Source organism: Lontra canadensis, unplaced genomic scaffold (genome assembly GCF_010015895.1).
Source record: "Lontra canadensis isolate GAN:19392208 unplaced genomic scaffold, GSC_riverotter_1.0 scaffold67, whole genome shotgun sequence".
Classification (NCBI taxonomy): domain Eukaryota; kingdom Metazoa; phylum Chordata; class Mammalia; order Carnivora; family Mustelidae; genus Lontra; species Lontra canadensis.
In genome coordinates this window covers 8,613,059-8,630,382 of record NW_022631061.1, presented here as the reverse complement: position 1 = coordinate 8,630,382, position 17,324 = coordinate 8,613,059, and the positions used below count along the sequence as shown (strand labels likewise).

General features: G+C 36.0%; 1 protein-coding gene across 2 annotated transcripts in view; it reads left to right on the top strand.

Moving 5' to 3' along the window:
- The window catches only part of ALG5 (ALG5 dolichyl-phosphate beta-glucosyltransferase), a 40,121-nt gene that overhangs the window by 7,599 nt on the left and 15,198 nt on the right, over positions 1-17,324 (top strand). For both annotated transcript variants that reach the window (XM_032880089.1, XM_032880090.1), the window contains 3 exons: positions 378-470; positions 4,597-4,710; positions 17,252-17,311. In XM_032880089.1, coding sequence (XP_032735980.1) covers positions 378-470; positions 4,597-4,710; positions 17,252-17,311 — 267 coding nt within the window. The remainder of the gene's footprint in view (positions 1-377; positions 471-4,596; positions 4,711-17,251; positions 17,312-17,324) is intronic.

Genomic DNA, 17,324 nt, shown 5'->3' with positions numbered 1-17,324 from the left:
TTCTGGGCCACTAAAACGTACAGTGAGTATAATCTAGTCACAAGGAGAAGGCAACTAGAAGAGCAGTATTTATTTATTTATTTTTTATTTTTTTTTTTTAAAGATTTTATTTATTTATTTGACAGAGATCACAAGTAGACAGAGAGGGAGAGAGAGAGAGAGAGAGAGAAGCAGGCTCCCCGCTGAGCAGAGAGCCCGATGCGGGACTCGATCCCAGGACCCTGAGATCATGACCTGAGCCGAAGGCAGCGGCTCAACCCACTGAGCCACCCAGGCGCCCCAGAAGAGCAGTATTTAAACCAAACTCATAAACGCAGTTTATGTTACTGTCTTGGAATCCAAGTTAATATTATTCTGACTTTTATATAATTTGACAGGTAGCTTTTAAATATTGCCAGAAATATGGAAGTGACAAGGTACGAGTGATAACACTGGTGAAGAATCGCGGGAAAGGCGGAGCTATTAGGATGGTAATACATTGTTTCAATATTTTTTATCTAAAATGTAACCATGTTTTTAATGACTTCTTTTGCGTACCATAGTACATTTGTATTCTACAGCTAGCTAGTTGAATACCATCATTTCTAAGATAGTGGCAAATTAGTTTTAATAAGAACTTCATATAATTTTGTATATATATGTGATCAAATCTTAAAAATCTTGCCATATCTATAACATACTAGGTAATTCAGGAGAATATGCTTATCTTAATCAAAGTTTAAAAATGTTGCCGTGTGCCTCTGTGCGTCTTTGATATAGTTACTGGATGATAAGTTTTAAATGACTTTTTTTTGCAGTTTATAAAATCTGATTTGGGTCTATCCTGATGAAATTTGCAGTCTGCTGTACTTATGGGAGGTACACATGAAGTACTATAGAAATTCCAAAAGGAATAAGTTGCTTTCAGAGTCAGGATACTCTGAAGAAAGACCACAAGTCAAGATAGATCTGTGAAAGAAAATATAAAGAGTGCCTTAAATGATTTAGAGGGTTTATTTTATTTCTGCTCCCCCATAAAGAGAAGTTTAAGTATAGGCAGTCCAGGCCTTGTTCAACATGGTGTCTCAGAAACCCTGCCTCCTAACTTTTCATTCCCTCTTCCTCGTGCACACACCGTGACTCCTGGAGGGCTAGCCATTACAATCACATTCCAGACAGGAAGGAGAAGGGCAAAGGCAGAAGATATATGCTGGCTGGTTTGCCCCCTTTTAGGGAGCTTTCCTAGAAGCTCCACCCAATGACTTCCTTAATTCTCATTGGCGAGAACAGTGTCACAAGGCCACCCCTATTTCCAAGGAAAGCTGAGCAGTGTTTCTAACATTTTCATTCCTGACCTAATCAGAGATCTACTAGTAAAAAAGAAGGAAAGAATAGATATTGAGTAGGTAACTGGCAGTCTCGGGCATGTGTCAAGCAGACTTGACAAAGGAGATATCACCAAAACCAAGTCTCCAACAGTGATGAACACTGGATTCCACTTGGTTATTCCACTTGATTGGTTATTTTGAGTAAATTAACCACTTTAGCATAATTATCACATTTAATCCTCCTCATGTTGTCTCATGAGTTAGGTCATATTTTTTCAATTATGGAGATGTGGGATGTGACGCATAAGTAAGTAAAGTAACTTACTCAGGGTCACATAGTTATTAATAGGTAGAATAAAGGTTTAGATTAGGTTAGTACCCCAGAGTCCATGCTCTTAACCTAACCTCTAGTGTGTGGGAAGAGTTGAGAGAAGAGCATGCCGGTCAGCAAAGTAAGAAAAGACAGAAGTCCACAGACTCTTAAAATGTATACTGGGAGCAGTGAGTTTGCTCTGACTGGGTCATGAGACATGCAAAAAGGAGAAAAAGAAAGTAGGGGATGCAATATCATGGTGGCCTTTAAATCTATCCATTCACTTATTTATTCAACCAACATTGGAGTGCCTACTACATGTCTACTGCTTTAGTAGAGATACTGAGGTGAAGGACAACCAGAAGCACCTAGGTGGCTCAGTCGGTTGAGTGTTCGACTCTTGATTTTGGCTCAGGTTGTGATCTCATGGGTCTGGGATTGAGACCCATGTCAAGCCCTGCATGGAGCTCTGTACACAGTGGGGAGTCTGCTTGAAGATTACCACTGTCTCTGACCCTATCCCCACTTGAGTGTGCATGTTCTCTCTCTCTCTCTCTCTCTCTAAAATAAAAAAAAAAAAAAAAATTAAAAAAAAAAGACAATCATCCTATTCTTAAGGATATCATAGTTTAGTAGTATAAACACTGTAGTAGAAATATATACAAAATGTTGGCACCTTCCATCTGGGAGGAGCAGCAGCAAAGACTTCCCATACAAGGTCACCTCTGCATGGAATCTTTAAGGAGGACTAGGAGTTATCCAGGCAGAAGGTGGTGCAGGGAGCTTGCAGAGGAGGAACATGACCAAAGGTATGAAAGAAAGTGTCACAATAAGGAGCCGCTAGTGGTGCATGTGGGTTGGCTTTATACAGATGAGGTCAGAGAGGTAGATGGGTTCAGATCCTGAACTTTTAGATTAGGGACTTTAAATTACTGTCACGTTTGACAGAGTGACAGCAGCCAGCGCAGCAGTGTAAGTGAGGTACAAAGAATCGTTATTTGGATCATAATGGTGACATAGCAGCAGAAGAGGAGAGGACAAATGTTGTGGGGGGAAGGGGGTAAAAATGAGGTAAAATTGTATCATGTGATCAGGGAAAGGAATAATTTAACTATGGCCTTGGGTGACAGGGGAGGAGGATGTCATTTATAGAAGGAATGAAACACCAGAGGAGAAGCTGGTTTAAAAGACAGTATCTTTACTTGAGTTTGAGCCATGGAGTTTGAGATACCAAGTAGTGGTATCCAGAATAGCCTGGTAGAGTGTAAGTGAGTAATTCACATGCATCAGATGATAGTTGGACCCATTAAGTTGGTGAGGACAACCAGAAACCAAGCCTTGGGGAAACGAAGCACGTAGTGATGAGGCCTCTGAGCAGTGAGAGGAGATAGGGTGGGATTGAATGGAGAAGAATGGGAGGCACCAACATAGACTGCTTTTTTCAACAAGTTTGGCAGTGAAGTAAAAGCCATCGTTGGTACAGTGGGGAGTAGCAGTCATTAAAGAACCTCCTTTAGGGGTGTCTGGGTGAATCTAGTTGTTAAGTGTCTGCCTTCAGCTCAGGTCATGATCCCAGGGTCCTAGGATCCACCCCTGCATTGGGGGCTCCCCTGCTCAGCAGGAAGCCTGCTTCTCCCACTTCCCCTGCTTGTGTTACCTCTCTCGCTGTCTCTGTCAAGTAAAATCTTTAAAAACAAACAAACAAACAAAAAAACCTCCTTTAAAAATAATAAAGTGGCTTAGACAAGATTGAAAGCCAAAGACATTTTTCTATAATGCTAAATTATTACCACCAGTTCACCCTTAATGTGTATCTTTGAAATAAGCCTTTGGTTTTTTGAGAGGATTTTTTGTTTGTTTGTTTGTTTGTCTTTTTGTCTAGATGTTAAACAAAACATTTCTATTTCACTTTTTCACCTATATCCTAATGGTTATGATTTTTTAAAAATTACAGAAACTAATTAGTGGGTTTATCCTGAGAATAAATTATCAAAATTTTGTCTACATTTTTATTTATCTTACTTAAACTGTTGTGATATCACAAACAATAAATTCAGTCAAGTAGACCATGAGTTGATGTATAGTTTATTTCCATGTGAAATAAACACCCATAGAGCCATATTTTACACAAAACACCAATCAATTCAATATTGAGAGGCATAATTTTGCTAAGTCTCAGACCCCTCAAATAACATAAACTAGTGTTTGCATATATCCACATTTCCTAAATTTTAATGATATTCCATATTTCTTTATTCAGTAATTAATCTAAACTAATTTAGATTCCAGGGGCACCTGGAATAAGATTGGTTAAGCATCTGCCTTCAGCTCAAGTCATGATCTTAGGGTCCTGGGATTGAGCTCTATGCCAGGCTCCCTGATCAGCAGGGAATCTGCTTCTCTCTCTGCCTCTGCTACTACCCCTGCTTGTGTTCTCCTCTCTCTCTCTCTCTCTCTCACAAATAAATAAAATCTTTAAAAAAAAACACTTTAGATTCCATAATAAGGAATACAAAAGATCTATTATCTTAGGATATGTTTCACAGCAAGTTTGTATATATTACATTTGTTCAACCCACCTGTAAATACTTTCTTCAGATGCTGCCCTGAAGTAGACCAGATACATATACAATACATACATAATGTATATGATAGCTATTTTACTTTTTTGTTTTTATTGATGTAGGTTATCTTTTACTTGTTGAAATCTATTTTCTTATCATGTTTTATAAGGTATTAATGGTACGATCTCACAGAGTTTTTTAAATCATTAAATAGCATTAGATACATTAAGATGGATCTTACCTATGGGATGTTTTCAGGGAACTTTGGCCTCCTGCCATTTTCACACCCAATATTAGATATTAGACTATCCAATATTAGATATTTTAAGTAAAGCAAAACAGACCGATATGTCATTGGATTTAACCTTAATTTTAAGCAACTTTCTTTTAATCGAAATGTTTATATATGCAGGGTATATTCAGTTCTCGAGGAGAAAAAATCCTTATGGCAGATGCAGATGGAGCCACAAAGTTTCCAGATGTTGAGAAATTAGAAAAAGGACTGAATGATCTACAGCCTTGGCCTGTGAGTATAAGAACATAATTTAAATGATCTTCAATCAAGAAAACAGGTAGTCTAAAGTAACATTAAAATGGAATTTACATATAAGTTAAAAAATTGATGCTTCTTTTGGTGTGAAATTCCTATATACAACTCCACAGAAAAGCTATGCATTTTATTATAAACATTACTGATGGTCTGAGATTTACTTGACAATTACTTATTTAATAAATTAGCCATCTCTGTCAATTTTCAATCACTGCTACCAAAGTTTTAATATTTATTATACATATTCAGCAAAGCCTTTTATTTAAAAGCATAGGCTGAGCCTCCCAGGTAAAGATGTGAAACAAAACTGGATCACAGAATGCTTGTTCCTGATGAAACGAACAAACCCAAGGAGCAACCACTCAGAAGAGATTGTGTGCAACTACATTGCCATAATTTCAAAAAGTGGAGATTGACTTTCACCCAGCATAATGCATTTGAGATCCATCCATATTACTGATCTTGTCAATAATTTTTCCTTTTAATTGCTAAGCGATATTCCATTATATAGGAGTATGACAGTTTGTTTATCCATTCAACTGCTGAAGGACATTTGCATTGTCTCCAGCATTTGGTAATTATGAAAAAAGCCAGTACGAACATTTTGTTTAAAAAAAAAAAAGGTGAAGTTGAGGAAAGAAAAATTCTGATGCCATTTCCACCTTTAAAAGGCCATTTAGAAAAAATGAATTTACCAAATTCTGAGCTTTTTACCAAATAATCCCAATCTGGAGAGAATCAGACTGAGAGAATGAGTAAGCACCATAGGACAACATTAAACAGCACACCTACCTACGATCACACAGTATCTCAGAATTTCAACAGAAGCAAGAAAAATTGCTAGGGCTTGCTCTTTTCAGGGCTTCAAGCTAAGTTTAGGGCATAGATCCATGTGACTAAATCCGTTCTTCAGTGGAGTGTATCCTTGTATAGGACATAAAAAAAAAATCTCACAACACCAAGAAACCCAAATAACCCAACAAAGCTATATTGGGCTTTAGGGGGTGCTCCCTCCCTCCCACACATATAATATTCAGGCCTTGAAACTCTAGTTCAGAGGGGACAAACAGGTGATACAAAAAGTACAAGTTACCCCTGCTATCCAGAAGGAGAGAATTTTCATTCGTAAGCCAAATGGCATAAAGCAAAGAAGCAATTAACATTAATTTATACAGCAATTTTTTTTAATGTTCCCAGACCCAAAAATAACCTCTCTTGGGCTTTTCTAACACCCTAAAAACACATCTCGCTAACAGACACACAAAATAAATCAGGGTAAAGCAGAGATGCTCACAGACAAGGTTCAAAGCTATGGAGGCTGGATGCTGAGATGCTGGGGAAGGAGCTGGGTGGGGCAGCTGCTCAGTTTGCCGCAAAACAAATGCTAAACACTGTCTGTGCTTTTTGCTTCTTTCCTGTAATAGTGAAAAGCCTCTTCATATTTCTTTCAGTTAGCAAGAACAGGTACTAATGCTGGTCTTTCATAAAAGCCCCGTGACCTGACATGAGCTTTTAAAACCAGGGGATACCTGTCTATCAAGGAAAATTCCCTTATACTCTCCAAGAGCTACCCTTGTTAGTCACGACAAAGTGAAAGAAATGTCAGCTGCACCAACATATTACTATAGAAAAAGAACTGAAGTTTCATACAATAGAAAGATAAACTCCAAATGAAAGCCAGTATAATCCAAGAAAAGGGATAAAATTGCATGAAAGTATTTTTGCTGGAGAAATAATGAAAATAAGAATTCAGCAACTTAGGTATTGGAAGGAGAGATGACAAAACAACAGAATGGTATTAGATAAATTACAAAAGTAAAGAAACAAATAGAGGGCCGAACTAAGGTCAATAAATAGAACTATCCATGAACGAAATAGACCTAATTTAGAATTTATTATTATATATTTGTTAAAATAATCCCTGTTCATTATAACAAGAACTGAACAATAAGAAAAGTAAAACCCCCAAAAGCAGAACATTTAATAGTTAAAAAACCTCATATCCTTCCTAGAAATAAATATGTGTATTTAATTTTATGGCTTTTCACAAGTATTGCATTTCTCCTTTCACCATCACTGACTTCCCTTTTCTATCTAGTAGTTTTTCTTTAAAGATATTAAATGAGGGGCGCCTGGGTGGCTTAGTGGGTTAAAGCCTCTGCCTTCAGCTCAGGTCATGATCTCAGGGCCCTGGGATCGAGCCCCAGAGCAGGGAGCCTGCTTCCCCCTCTCTCTCTGCCTGCTGTCTGCCTACTTGTGATCTCTGTGAAACAAATAAATCTTTTTAAAAATTAAAAAAAAAGATATTAAATGCATTAACTAATAACAATCCATAAAAATTATTTCTGAAAATATCCCTTTCATCTGTGCTATTCAAAAGAGTAGGTACCTGCCACATGTGGCTATTTAAATTTAAATTAATTAAATAAAATTATAGTTCCTCACTAAATTTTGAATTCTAGTTCTCACTAGCTACATTTCATATACTTGTGGCTAGTAGATATCTTATTGGCTAACACAGATCTTGAGCGTTTCCATCATCACAGAAGTTTTATTTCACATTACTGCTTTATGCCATATGATATGAAATTATTATTGGATATGTTATATGTTCACTATTACTTAAAAAGTATTTCTTCTTCCACCTCTTAGTGAATCATGATAAGCTAAAAGAATATCCAACTAGTACAGTTGTTAGGTTTGATTTCCTAGTTCTCCCCAGAGAACCCACAAAGATTTGGTAAATGTTTCTTCTGCATTATGACTTCAGCTTGGGGGGTCCATGAGTAGGAAGGAGGCTGGATGGTCTCAAATTGTTTGCAGATGACTTTATGTCATTCTACAGTAATGCAAAGAAAAATTAAATGATGTAGCCAAAGTTACAGGGTGAATGAGAAAAATCTGGCCCTTCTGTGAATCCAGTTTCCTTTCTACAACTCTGAAAAGGAAAGGAAAGGTTTCAAAGTGTGTGGATCAACTCAATAATAATTATTTTTGAGGGGTGCCTGGGTGGCTCAGTGGGTTAAAGCCTCTGCCTTCGGCTCAGGTCACGATCCCAGGGTCTTGGGATCGAGCCCCACGTCGGGCTCTCTGCTCTGCAGGGAGCCTGCTTCCTTCTCTCTGTCTCTGCCTGCCTCTCTGCCTGCTTGTGATCTCTGTCAAATAGATAAATAAAATCTTTAAAAAAATTATTTTTTAATTGGGATCCCTGTGTACTTATCCTTCTGATAAAGCTTATAAGTAGCCAGGCATTGCTCTCAGAAGACTTGCACTCTGAAGCTAACACTCATAGAGGAATTAGAAGGAATCTTCTTAATTATCTAATTCAGTTGTTGGCACACTTCTTTTATTTTTATTTTATTTTATTTTATTTTTGGATTTTACTTATTTATTTGACAGACAGAGATCACAAGTAGGCAGAGAGGCAGGCAGAGAGAGGGGAAGGGAAGCAGGCTCCTGGGTGAGCAGAGAGCCCGATGTGGGGCTGGATCCCAGGACCCTGGGATCGTGACCTGAGCCGGAGGCAGAGGCTTTAACCCACTGAGCCACCCAGTCGCCCCTGGCACACTTTTTCTGTAAAGGGCCATAGAGTAAATATTTTCAGCTTTAAAGCCATATAGTCTCTGTTGCAACTACTCAAACCTGGCAGTAGCACAAAAGCAGACCTAGATAATACATAACTGAATGACCATGCCTGTGTTGCAAGAAAAGTTTATTCACAAAACCAAGCTGCAGGCCAGGTTTGGGCCACAGGCTATACATTACAAACCCTTGGTCTACTTCAATCATTTATCCAACATTGGAAACTTTTTATAGCTACCAAATGATCTTTCAGTCTCTGCTTGCATAGTTAATAGTGATGCCCAAGCAGCCCATCAGTCTCAACTCAGTCACAAAGTTCCTCTTTACATTAAATGCAAATATGCCTCCTTTTAATCACCCCCTTTGGTTGGTTCTGTTTTTCAGAGTGACACAAACTAGTGTCCTGTACTTCTTTGTGACAGCCCTTTAAAGAGAAAGCTGTTTTCTGTGTGGTCTTCTCTATTTTAGGCTGTCAGTAGTTCTTTCAGGTTTTAAAACAGCATTTTTCTGTCATCATCCTGATCATTACCCACTGAAGGTGCTTCAATGAGTATGGATCTGGTTACCACATTTACGTAGTTACCTCACATGGCCAACTCTTCTGTATGCATTGCCATTGCACCTTGTCTCCCCATCCTCAAACTGGCACAAACGTATCCTCAAATCGTGTTTGTTTTGCCTTGTTTTATTTAGGAATGGAAGTGTGACTGCATTAAACATTAGCATTAAAAATGTTCGATTTGCATTTGTCAGGGTGTAGGACTTTTTTCCTATCTTTAATGCAATTGCCATTCTGTTCTCAATTCATTTAAGTCACAAATTTGATAAGCATGAATCGTATATGTTCCCTTAAGACCTAATAATTGACTAGAACAGTTCTGGAAATAATGAAACAAGAACGTGGGTTCCAAAGTAGTCAAATCCTATAATGGCTACATAACTAACTCACTAGATGGCAGTAGTTAGCTTCAGTATCTTCTGTGTTAGTGTGTTTGTTGACTCTCCAGATGTAATGGCTTCTAATGTTTTCTCAGCTGATACTATTTTTAATTGCAACAAAAAGAAATTTATTACTACTTTGTGCTTGTATTTCCACTTACAGTGCCGGACAGATTATCCTTAGATTATCCTTAATGTATTTAGAAAAGTTACTTGCAATTTCTTCTCCAAAGAAGATCTTTTAAGGTTTTAAACTAAATGTGTAATTTAAATGGAGCTTTGTATAATACACAAAAAAAATAGGGATTTCTATTTGGTTCCAAATATTTTATCTGTTATCTTTTTTCTTTACGTACAAAGCTTTACTCCCAGCTTTTCAATTTCTTAACCAGTAGTTATGCTACCTCTTTTAATAAAATATGCTTTTATAGTAATTTTTCTAAGCAAAATATATGATGATCATTTATTGAGTAGCTTAATTATAAAAATAGAATTAAAACTCCCTAAACAGGCAAAATAGATGACAAGAAATAGGCACTCCGTAACCATAGAGTAATTCCTCAAGCTGTGACTTGGATCTTGGATTTCCATTTAGTCATAGTTCCAGTAAACTTAGTTTTTAGGTTTTGAAGTCCACAAATGATGAAAGGTAACAGATATGGAGTAAAACTGCATTGAGAAAAACTACAGGAAAAAGATACTAACCGTCCCACCTTCAACACACATACCTCTCAGTCTGGAGTGATTGCTAACTAATGTCCCTAAATGTTCCTTTGTCTTTAATATAGTAGTCCTGGGCCAAGTTTGGTTTGGGGACCCTAACACTTCATACATATATGCATGGTTTGGCTTTTCCTTAAACGAGAATATGACAATTACTGTTTCTCCTCTTTTTTTTTGGCCGTGGGCAAGTCTAAAAGCCAAGTATATCTGTGTCACCTTCTCAGATGGCCAAGCATCCAAAAGAAATCCCTTAACTTTCCAAATCATTTGTTTTATAGACCCGGCAGTTACACAAGCATTTTGCTGAGATCTTTGTGAAAATCCAACAAGGCAGAATACAAAAATTAAGAAAGATAGTCTTGAAAATGTAAAAAGAGGTAGATTGTTCTCGGTGGAACTTTCAGGACAGTCTGTCTCAGCAGATCACACAGTGAAGGACACGAGCTGCCTACCAAAGCAGGTGTATAATGCCAACAAACATGGTTTGAAAGTGGGTATCTCTTAAGATCAGGGAAAGCAAACTTTTTCTCTGAAGGGCCAGAGGGTAAATATTTTAAGCTTTGTAGATCACATATGGTCTCTGTTGCAATACTCTTTTTTTTAACAACACTTGAAAAACCATTCTTGCTCATAGATCATGCAAAAGCAGGCAGTAGGCCGGCTTTGGCCCACAGGCCATAGTTTACCAACCTTGTTCTAGAAGACTGAAACCTTAACATTAACCAAAATTTCTGCTGACCACAAAGATTTTCATAAATTTAATATCCTCATGATTGTCAAGAGAAAATTCTCTTAATTTGAAAGGCAGGGGAGGACACCTGGGTGGCTCAGTCGGTTGAGCATCTGATTCTTAATTTCAGTGGGGTTGCGATCTCAGGGTCGTGGGCTCCACCCTCACACCAGGCTCCCTGCTTGAGGATTGTTTTCCTCTCCCTCTGCCCCTCCCCCTGCTTGTCCACCCTCTCTCTTTCTCTCTCTCTTTCTCTCTCAAATAAATAAATAAATCTTTAAAAAATAAAAATAAAAAACTCAGGGAAATAATAAGGCACCTTTCATCAAATAAAAAGAAAAAAAGAATAAAGTTGCCAAATTTATCAGGTGAGTCTGTGCAGATTAATACAATATTTTTATAGAACAAGTTCAAAATAAGAACCAAAAGGTTTAAATAATTCACATCCATTGATTGAATAATACATATCCCTTGACTCAGCTTTGAGAAGTTTACCTTAAGGAAATAATTAAGAATGTGTATAAAATAAATTTTCAAGGATTTTTTTTCCTTATTTTAAAAATATATTTAATATATTATAATTTCTTAGAGGAAACATTAAAAATGACTTAAAGTGTTAAATATTCATTTACACAGTTAAATTCATTATCATATAGAATGCTATTCAGCATATACAATTAAGTGAAAAAATAAGTTTTAAATATCTGATATCTATATAGATAGCTGTAGCCCTAGTATCTAGTTATCTATCTAATAAATAATGTATTAACATCAGTTGTCTCTGGATAGTGGGAGTGTAGATATCTTTTCAAAGTTTTATTTTTCTTCAGATTGATTTTTTTCAAGTTACCTCTGCACCCAACATGGAGCTCAAATTCACAACTCCGAGACCAAGAGTTGCATGCTCTTTCCAATTAAGCCAGCCAGACACCCTTATTTTTTGTTTTTAATAATGAACATTTACTGCTTTTGAGAAAAAAGGGGGATAGGATTTTTTTTTAATCAAAATATAGTTTTTTAATAAATAAAACTTTTTCTTAACTCAGAACTTCACTTTATATGCTAAGTTTTCCATTTCTGCCCACCTTCGATGAATATGATTAATTTTACTATCTGACTTTTCTTTTACTAATTTCTAAATTGTTGCAACTTTATTTCTGTATATCCACCTCATTTGGAGTCACATTTGCCTTTGGAGTACTTATGTCAATTCCCATTTCCACTTCATATGTTTCTTTTTTTTTTTTTTTAAGATTTTATTTATTTATTTGACAGACTGAGATAACAAGCAGGCAGAGAGGCAGGCAGAGAGAGAGGGGGAAGCAGGCTCCCTGCTGAGCAGAGAGCCCGATGTGGGGCTCGATCCCAGGACCCTGGGATCATGACCTGAGCTGAAGGCAGAGGCTTAACCCACTGAGCCACCCAGGCGCCCCCACTTCTTATGTTTCTTAATTGTGGGTGTGGAGCTCAAATGCTCCTAGGTTCAGACTGCATATAACTTTGGGCAAGTTAATCCACCCACCTCATTTCTTCATCACTGACAAATGGACAGTAGCCATAAGTTCATAATCCTGAGGTAATGATTAAAATTTTAAAAAATTTATGGTTAACTGTTTAGCATATGTTCAACACTTAATAACCATTACCTCTAATTATTAACATAGTCTTTGTGCTTGATTTTTCAGAGCTAATTCTAATGTTACTGCTAATAATTGTTGATATAAATTAACACTATTTAGTTCTTCTAGTCTATTCCTTCTCTCCAGTGAATTGTGAGGAAATACTTAAATGGAGAAGTACTAGGTAAGAGATTCTGATGGAGCATTTCTTTCTAGAAGACAATATGGTACCACTTTTTACCACTTTTAAAAGCTACCTGTCATAGTAACTGAAGTATTCATTTCAACACCCACAAAAAAATTAGCAATACTCTGAAAGAGGCTTAAAAGAGACTTCATGTTTACATACATTTTCTAATACGAGCTGTTTTAAAAGCAAGACTATCTTTTCCTGAAGAATAGCTAACTGTTCTAAAAGCTGTTTAGATGAATTCCTTATGATGGAGAGGTCAATACCAGGGATTCAGTTCTTACATCAGAACCGCAGATATACAAACTTCTCCTAAAAGCTTTTAGAGACTTACACTGAGAGAAAAAAATTTTAAACAAAATCCTTTGTTGTTTTAATTTGTTTTTAGTTTAATTGACATTTTAATCCTACTCAGTCTCTGAAAGGTAGAAAGGGGTCCTTTCCCACCCCACCCCCCATCTAATACTCGGTAACATTGCTGCTCTTCTTGGATTTTACTTTGAAGCTTATTTGCCATATACTGTCTGAACTTTTTACATGATTCTTCCTTAAGAAAAGCATTCTCTGGGGCACCTGGGTGGCTCAGCCAGTTAAGCCGCTGCCTTCAGTTCAGGTCTTGATTCCAGGGTCTTGGGATCGAGCCCTGCGTCGGGCACCCTGCTCAGCAGAGAGCCTGCTTCCCCCTCTCCCACTGCCTGCCGCTCTGCCTGCTTGTGCTGTCTCTCTGTCAAATAAATGAATAAAATCTTAAAAAAAAAAAAAAAAAGAGAGAGAAAGGAAGGAAGGAAGGAAGGAAGGAAAAGCATTCTCTCCCTTCCTGGTAAAGTACCTCTGCCAGAAAAAGGGAAGAAAGTATTCCTACTACTAACTAGTAGGCAAAGTATGTAACCATAATTTCCAAAAGAAAATATACAAGCCACTAAAATTTCACCCAAGTTTACCCTTTTATTATAAAGAAAAGAAAATTAAATCACATGTGGTTTTATTTTCCCCTTATAGAATTAACAAATTTAAAATGAGAATAATTAGAACTGGCAAGGATTTGATGAAGTAGTCAATATCATACCCATTTAGTGGTATAATATAAAGAGCCTTTCAAAGAATAATTGGGAACATAAACATTTAATGTTCAGTTTAGTGTTCATACGTTCAGTTTAGTATTCTGCTTCTATGACTTTTTCCAAAGGAGGAGATCCAAAACATTCATTTTTTAAATGTTCATACATTCCGTGTAGTATTCTGCTACTATGACTTTTTCCAAAGGAGGAGATCCAAAATACAAATTGAGTTTTATATTCAAAGATGTTCTTTTGGTCACCTTTCTAAAAGCAAATTAGAAATAGTCAACACATAGGCAAACAGTGAAAATATGGTGAATCATTATGGTGAAATATAATATTGCCCTCACCATTGACACAAAAAAGAAAGACAGACATGTAATTCTGCTAAAGTTCTTGAAAAGTAAACCTGAATTTTATCAAGCTTCTAACAACCAGTTTACAGGAAATATAGGAGAGAGAGGAACATGATAAATGTCAGCAATGTGGGTACAGTCCACAAAATCCAACATCTAGGAAATTCTACAAACTAATTGCATAGTGTCTTCAACAAATAGAGTATACGAAGAAAATTAAACCAAAGTGGGGGGAACACACGGGCAAAAGAAATATCAACTAATTTGTATAAATTTTATTTGGCTCTTGATTCAAATAAACTGAAAACATTTATGAGATAAGTGGACAAATCTGGAAACTGTACCTGGTGGTATTAAAGAATTATTGTTTTAGTTGTGATAGTGCTATTGTGTTTGAAATATATAGCAATTTATAATGGGATGCCTAGAATTTGTTGGATAGGATAGTGATGAGGAGCTTTAGAGGAAGCAATATTGGCCATGTATTGGTATTTTTTTTTCTTTTTTTTTTTTAGTGTATCAATAATTGTTGAGCCAGATTATGGGCACATGGGGACTTCATTTTCCTAGTCTTTCTGCTTTTGTGTATTGTTTGAAAATACTTACAATAAAAATTTGAAAAATAATGACTTGAATATAAGAAATTTTTAGGTTATTTTGAATGAAAAAACTGATATGTAGGTAAATTTCAGCTCTGGTTCTAAATGCAGAGAGGGAGAAAACACTAGGAAATAAATAAAAGTACTATAAATGGCTGCTTTTAGGTAGTGAGATTATACATGACTTTTTCTCTTTATAATAAAGTTTTATTGTAGGTAAATTTATATGCTTGCCTTTTTTTTCCTACAATATGCACTTTTAGTTTTATTTATTTTGATGAATAATTCAAAAGTCAAATGGCACAAGAAGATATACAGTGAAGGGAGGCCTGCCCTTCATTTCTCAGCCACTCAGTTACTCTCAGAAGTAACCAGTGTTAATTTCTTGTATATCCATCTGGAAGATGTATATATGTTTTCTTTATTTAAAAATGTGAACTGTTACACTATTCAGTGTTCTCTTGTTCCACTTAACAATGTATCCTGGGGATTGAGCCATATTTATACAGCTAAGTCCTTCCTCATTCTTTCACGGTGTCATAACTAATGCCTTTGGATAGACATGCAAGTTTGCTGCTTCAAACAACACTGAAATGATTAACCCTACTTGAAAGTCCTTTCATACATATGAAGTTTATTTAAAGGAAAAATTCTTAGTTGTGAAATTGCTGGATCAGATTATATGTATATTTGTAGTCTTGATAATTTTCATATTCCTGTCTGTAGGGTGTGTAGGCACCATATTGTAAACACTGATAGGTTTTATTTGCATTGCTCTTGGGATACATGTGATTGAGGATGTTTTCAGTTGTTTAAGAGCTATTTTCACTTCCTCTTTTATGAACACTGTATTCATAACCTTTGCCTCTTTTCCAGCTGAGTTCTCAGGCTACTTTTATAATAATTCATAGGGGCACTTTAGCATTTTGGAAATAATCCTTTTGTCTATAATATAAATTACCAATATTTACCCCCAATTTATGTGTCTTTTAATTTTTTTAAAGATTTAATTTATTTGAGAGGGAGAGACAGAGAATGAGCAAGTGAGAGAGAGAGAGAGAGAGAGAGAGAAATAAAGCACCAGCTAGGGGAGGGGCAGAGAAGCAGACTTCCGGTTGAACAGGGAACCCAACACGGGACTTGATCCTAGGACTCTGGGATCAAGACCTGAGCCAAAGGCAGATGCTTAACTAACTGAGCCACCCAGGCACCCCTATGTGTCTTTTAATTTTGAATATGCTTGGATTTTTGTTTTGCTATACAATTTTTTAAAAATTTATTGTCAAATTGTTTTTTCTTTTTTCTTTTTTTTTTTTTTAAGATTTTTTATTTATTTGTCAGAGAGAGAGAGTGCACACAGGCAGGCAGAGTGGCAGGCAGAGGCAGAGGGAGAAGGAGGCTCCCCGCCGAGCAAGGAGCCCGAAGTGGGACTTGATCCCAGGACGCCGGGATCATGACCTGAGCCGAAGGCAGCCGCTTAACCAACCGAGCCACCCAGGCGTTCCTCAAATAGATTTTTCTTCTAGATTTTGTGTACTTATGCTTTCCTTGAGATCATTTAAAAAATTATTCCTGATATTTTACACTTAAATCTTTCATGTATCTGAAATATATCCTACTATTTAGTATGAGGCTCAGGTTCAGCTTAATTTGGTTTCCAAGTAGCTACCTAGATGTCCCACAGCATTTATCAGTTCTTTTCCCTACTGATTGAAAATGTCATCTTTATCATATTCTAAGTATCCATATTGTATGTGTGTGTGTAAGTGTCTGGCCTTTCCATTCTGGTCCATGGATTTATCTGTTCACATTGTAATACCTTTGTTTTAAATACTATAGCTTTACAATATATATTAAATCCTCATTCTTAGAATTTTCCTGGCTCTTCTGGTTTTTTATTTTACAATATTAACTATAAAAATTAGCTTATCAAGTTCAGTGAGAAATTATTTTTAATATTTCTATTGGTATGACCTTAAAGATTAATTTTAAAAAAAAGATTAATTTTAATTAAAATTAAAATTAATTTTAATTAATTTTTTAATCTAAAATTAATTAATTTTTGATACTGTTATCACATCTGCTCATCCATGTTCATGGTATGCCTTTCTATGTGTTGGGTTCTTTTATTTTCCTTGGTAGCTTGTATATGTGTTCTTTATTTGGGTATTGCCACATTTTTTAATAAAGTTTATTTCCAGAGTTTGCTTTCTTATTGATGTTACAAATACCATCTTCCGTTCTATTTTCTGATTGTACATATGCAGACTAAAGTATTATATATATATATCTTGATCTGTGCCCACTCATCATCTTAAATTCCCTTAATATGTGTAGTAGTTTTTCAGTTGATAATCTTGGATTTCCCAGAATGTAATGATTATGTATAATCATAGCATTTACAGATACCTTTTTTTCTAATACCACTATTTTTCCTTCTAACTATGTTAATACAGTATTTTTAATTAGAAGAATCACTTAAAAATAAGAATTTTCAAGTCATACATGTCCCTAATATCTACCCTGTTGTCCTCTTAGTAAGTATAACTAGGCTTATTGAAGCTGTATATATTCTGAACACCTAAGTAAACCTTTAAAGATATTTAATGTTACTTTTAAAAAAAAATCAGTATCTTAAAAATGAGATAATCTCATTGAAAATAAATATTTTTAGTAGTGATATTTAATTACTGAAAAATCATTTTATTGCTTTTTCCTCAGGAACAAATGGCTATTGCATGTGGATCTCGAGCTCATTTGGAAAAAGAATCAATTGCTCAGGTGAGGCTTTCAC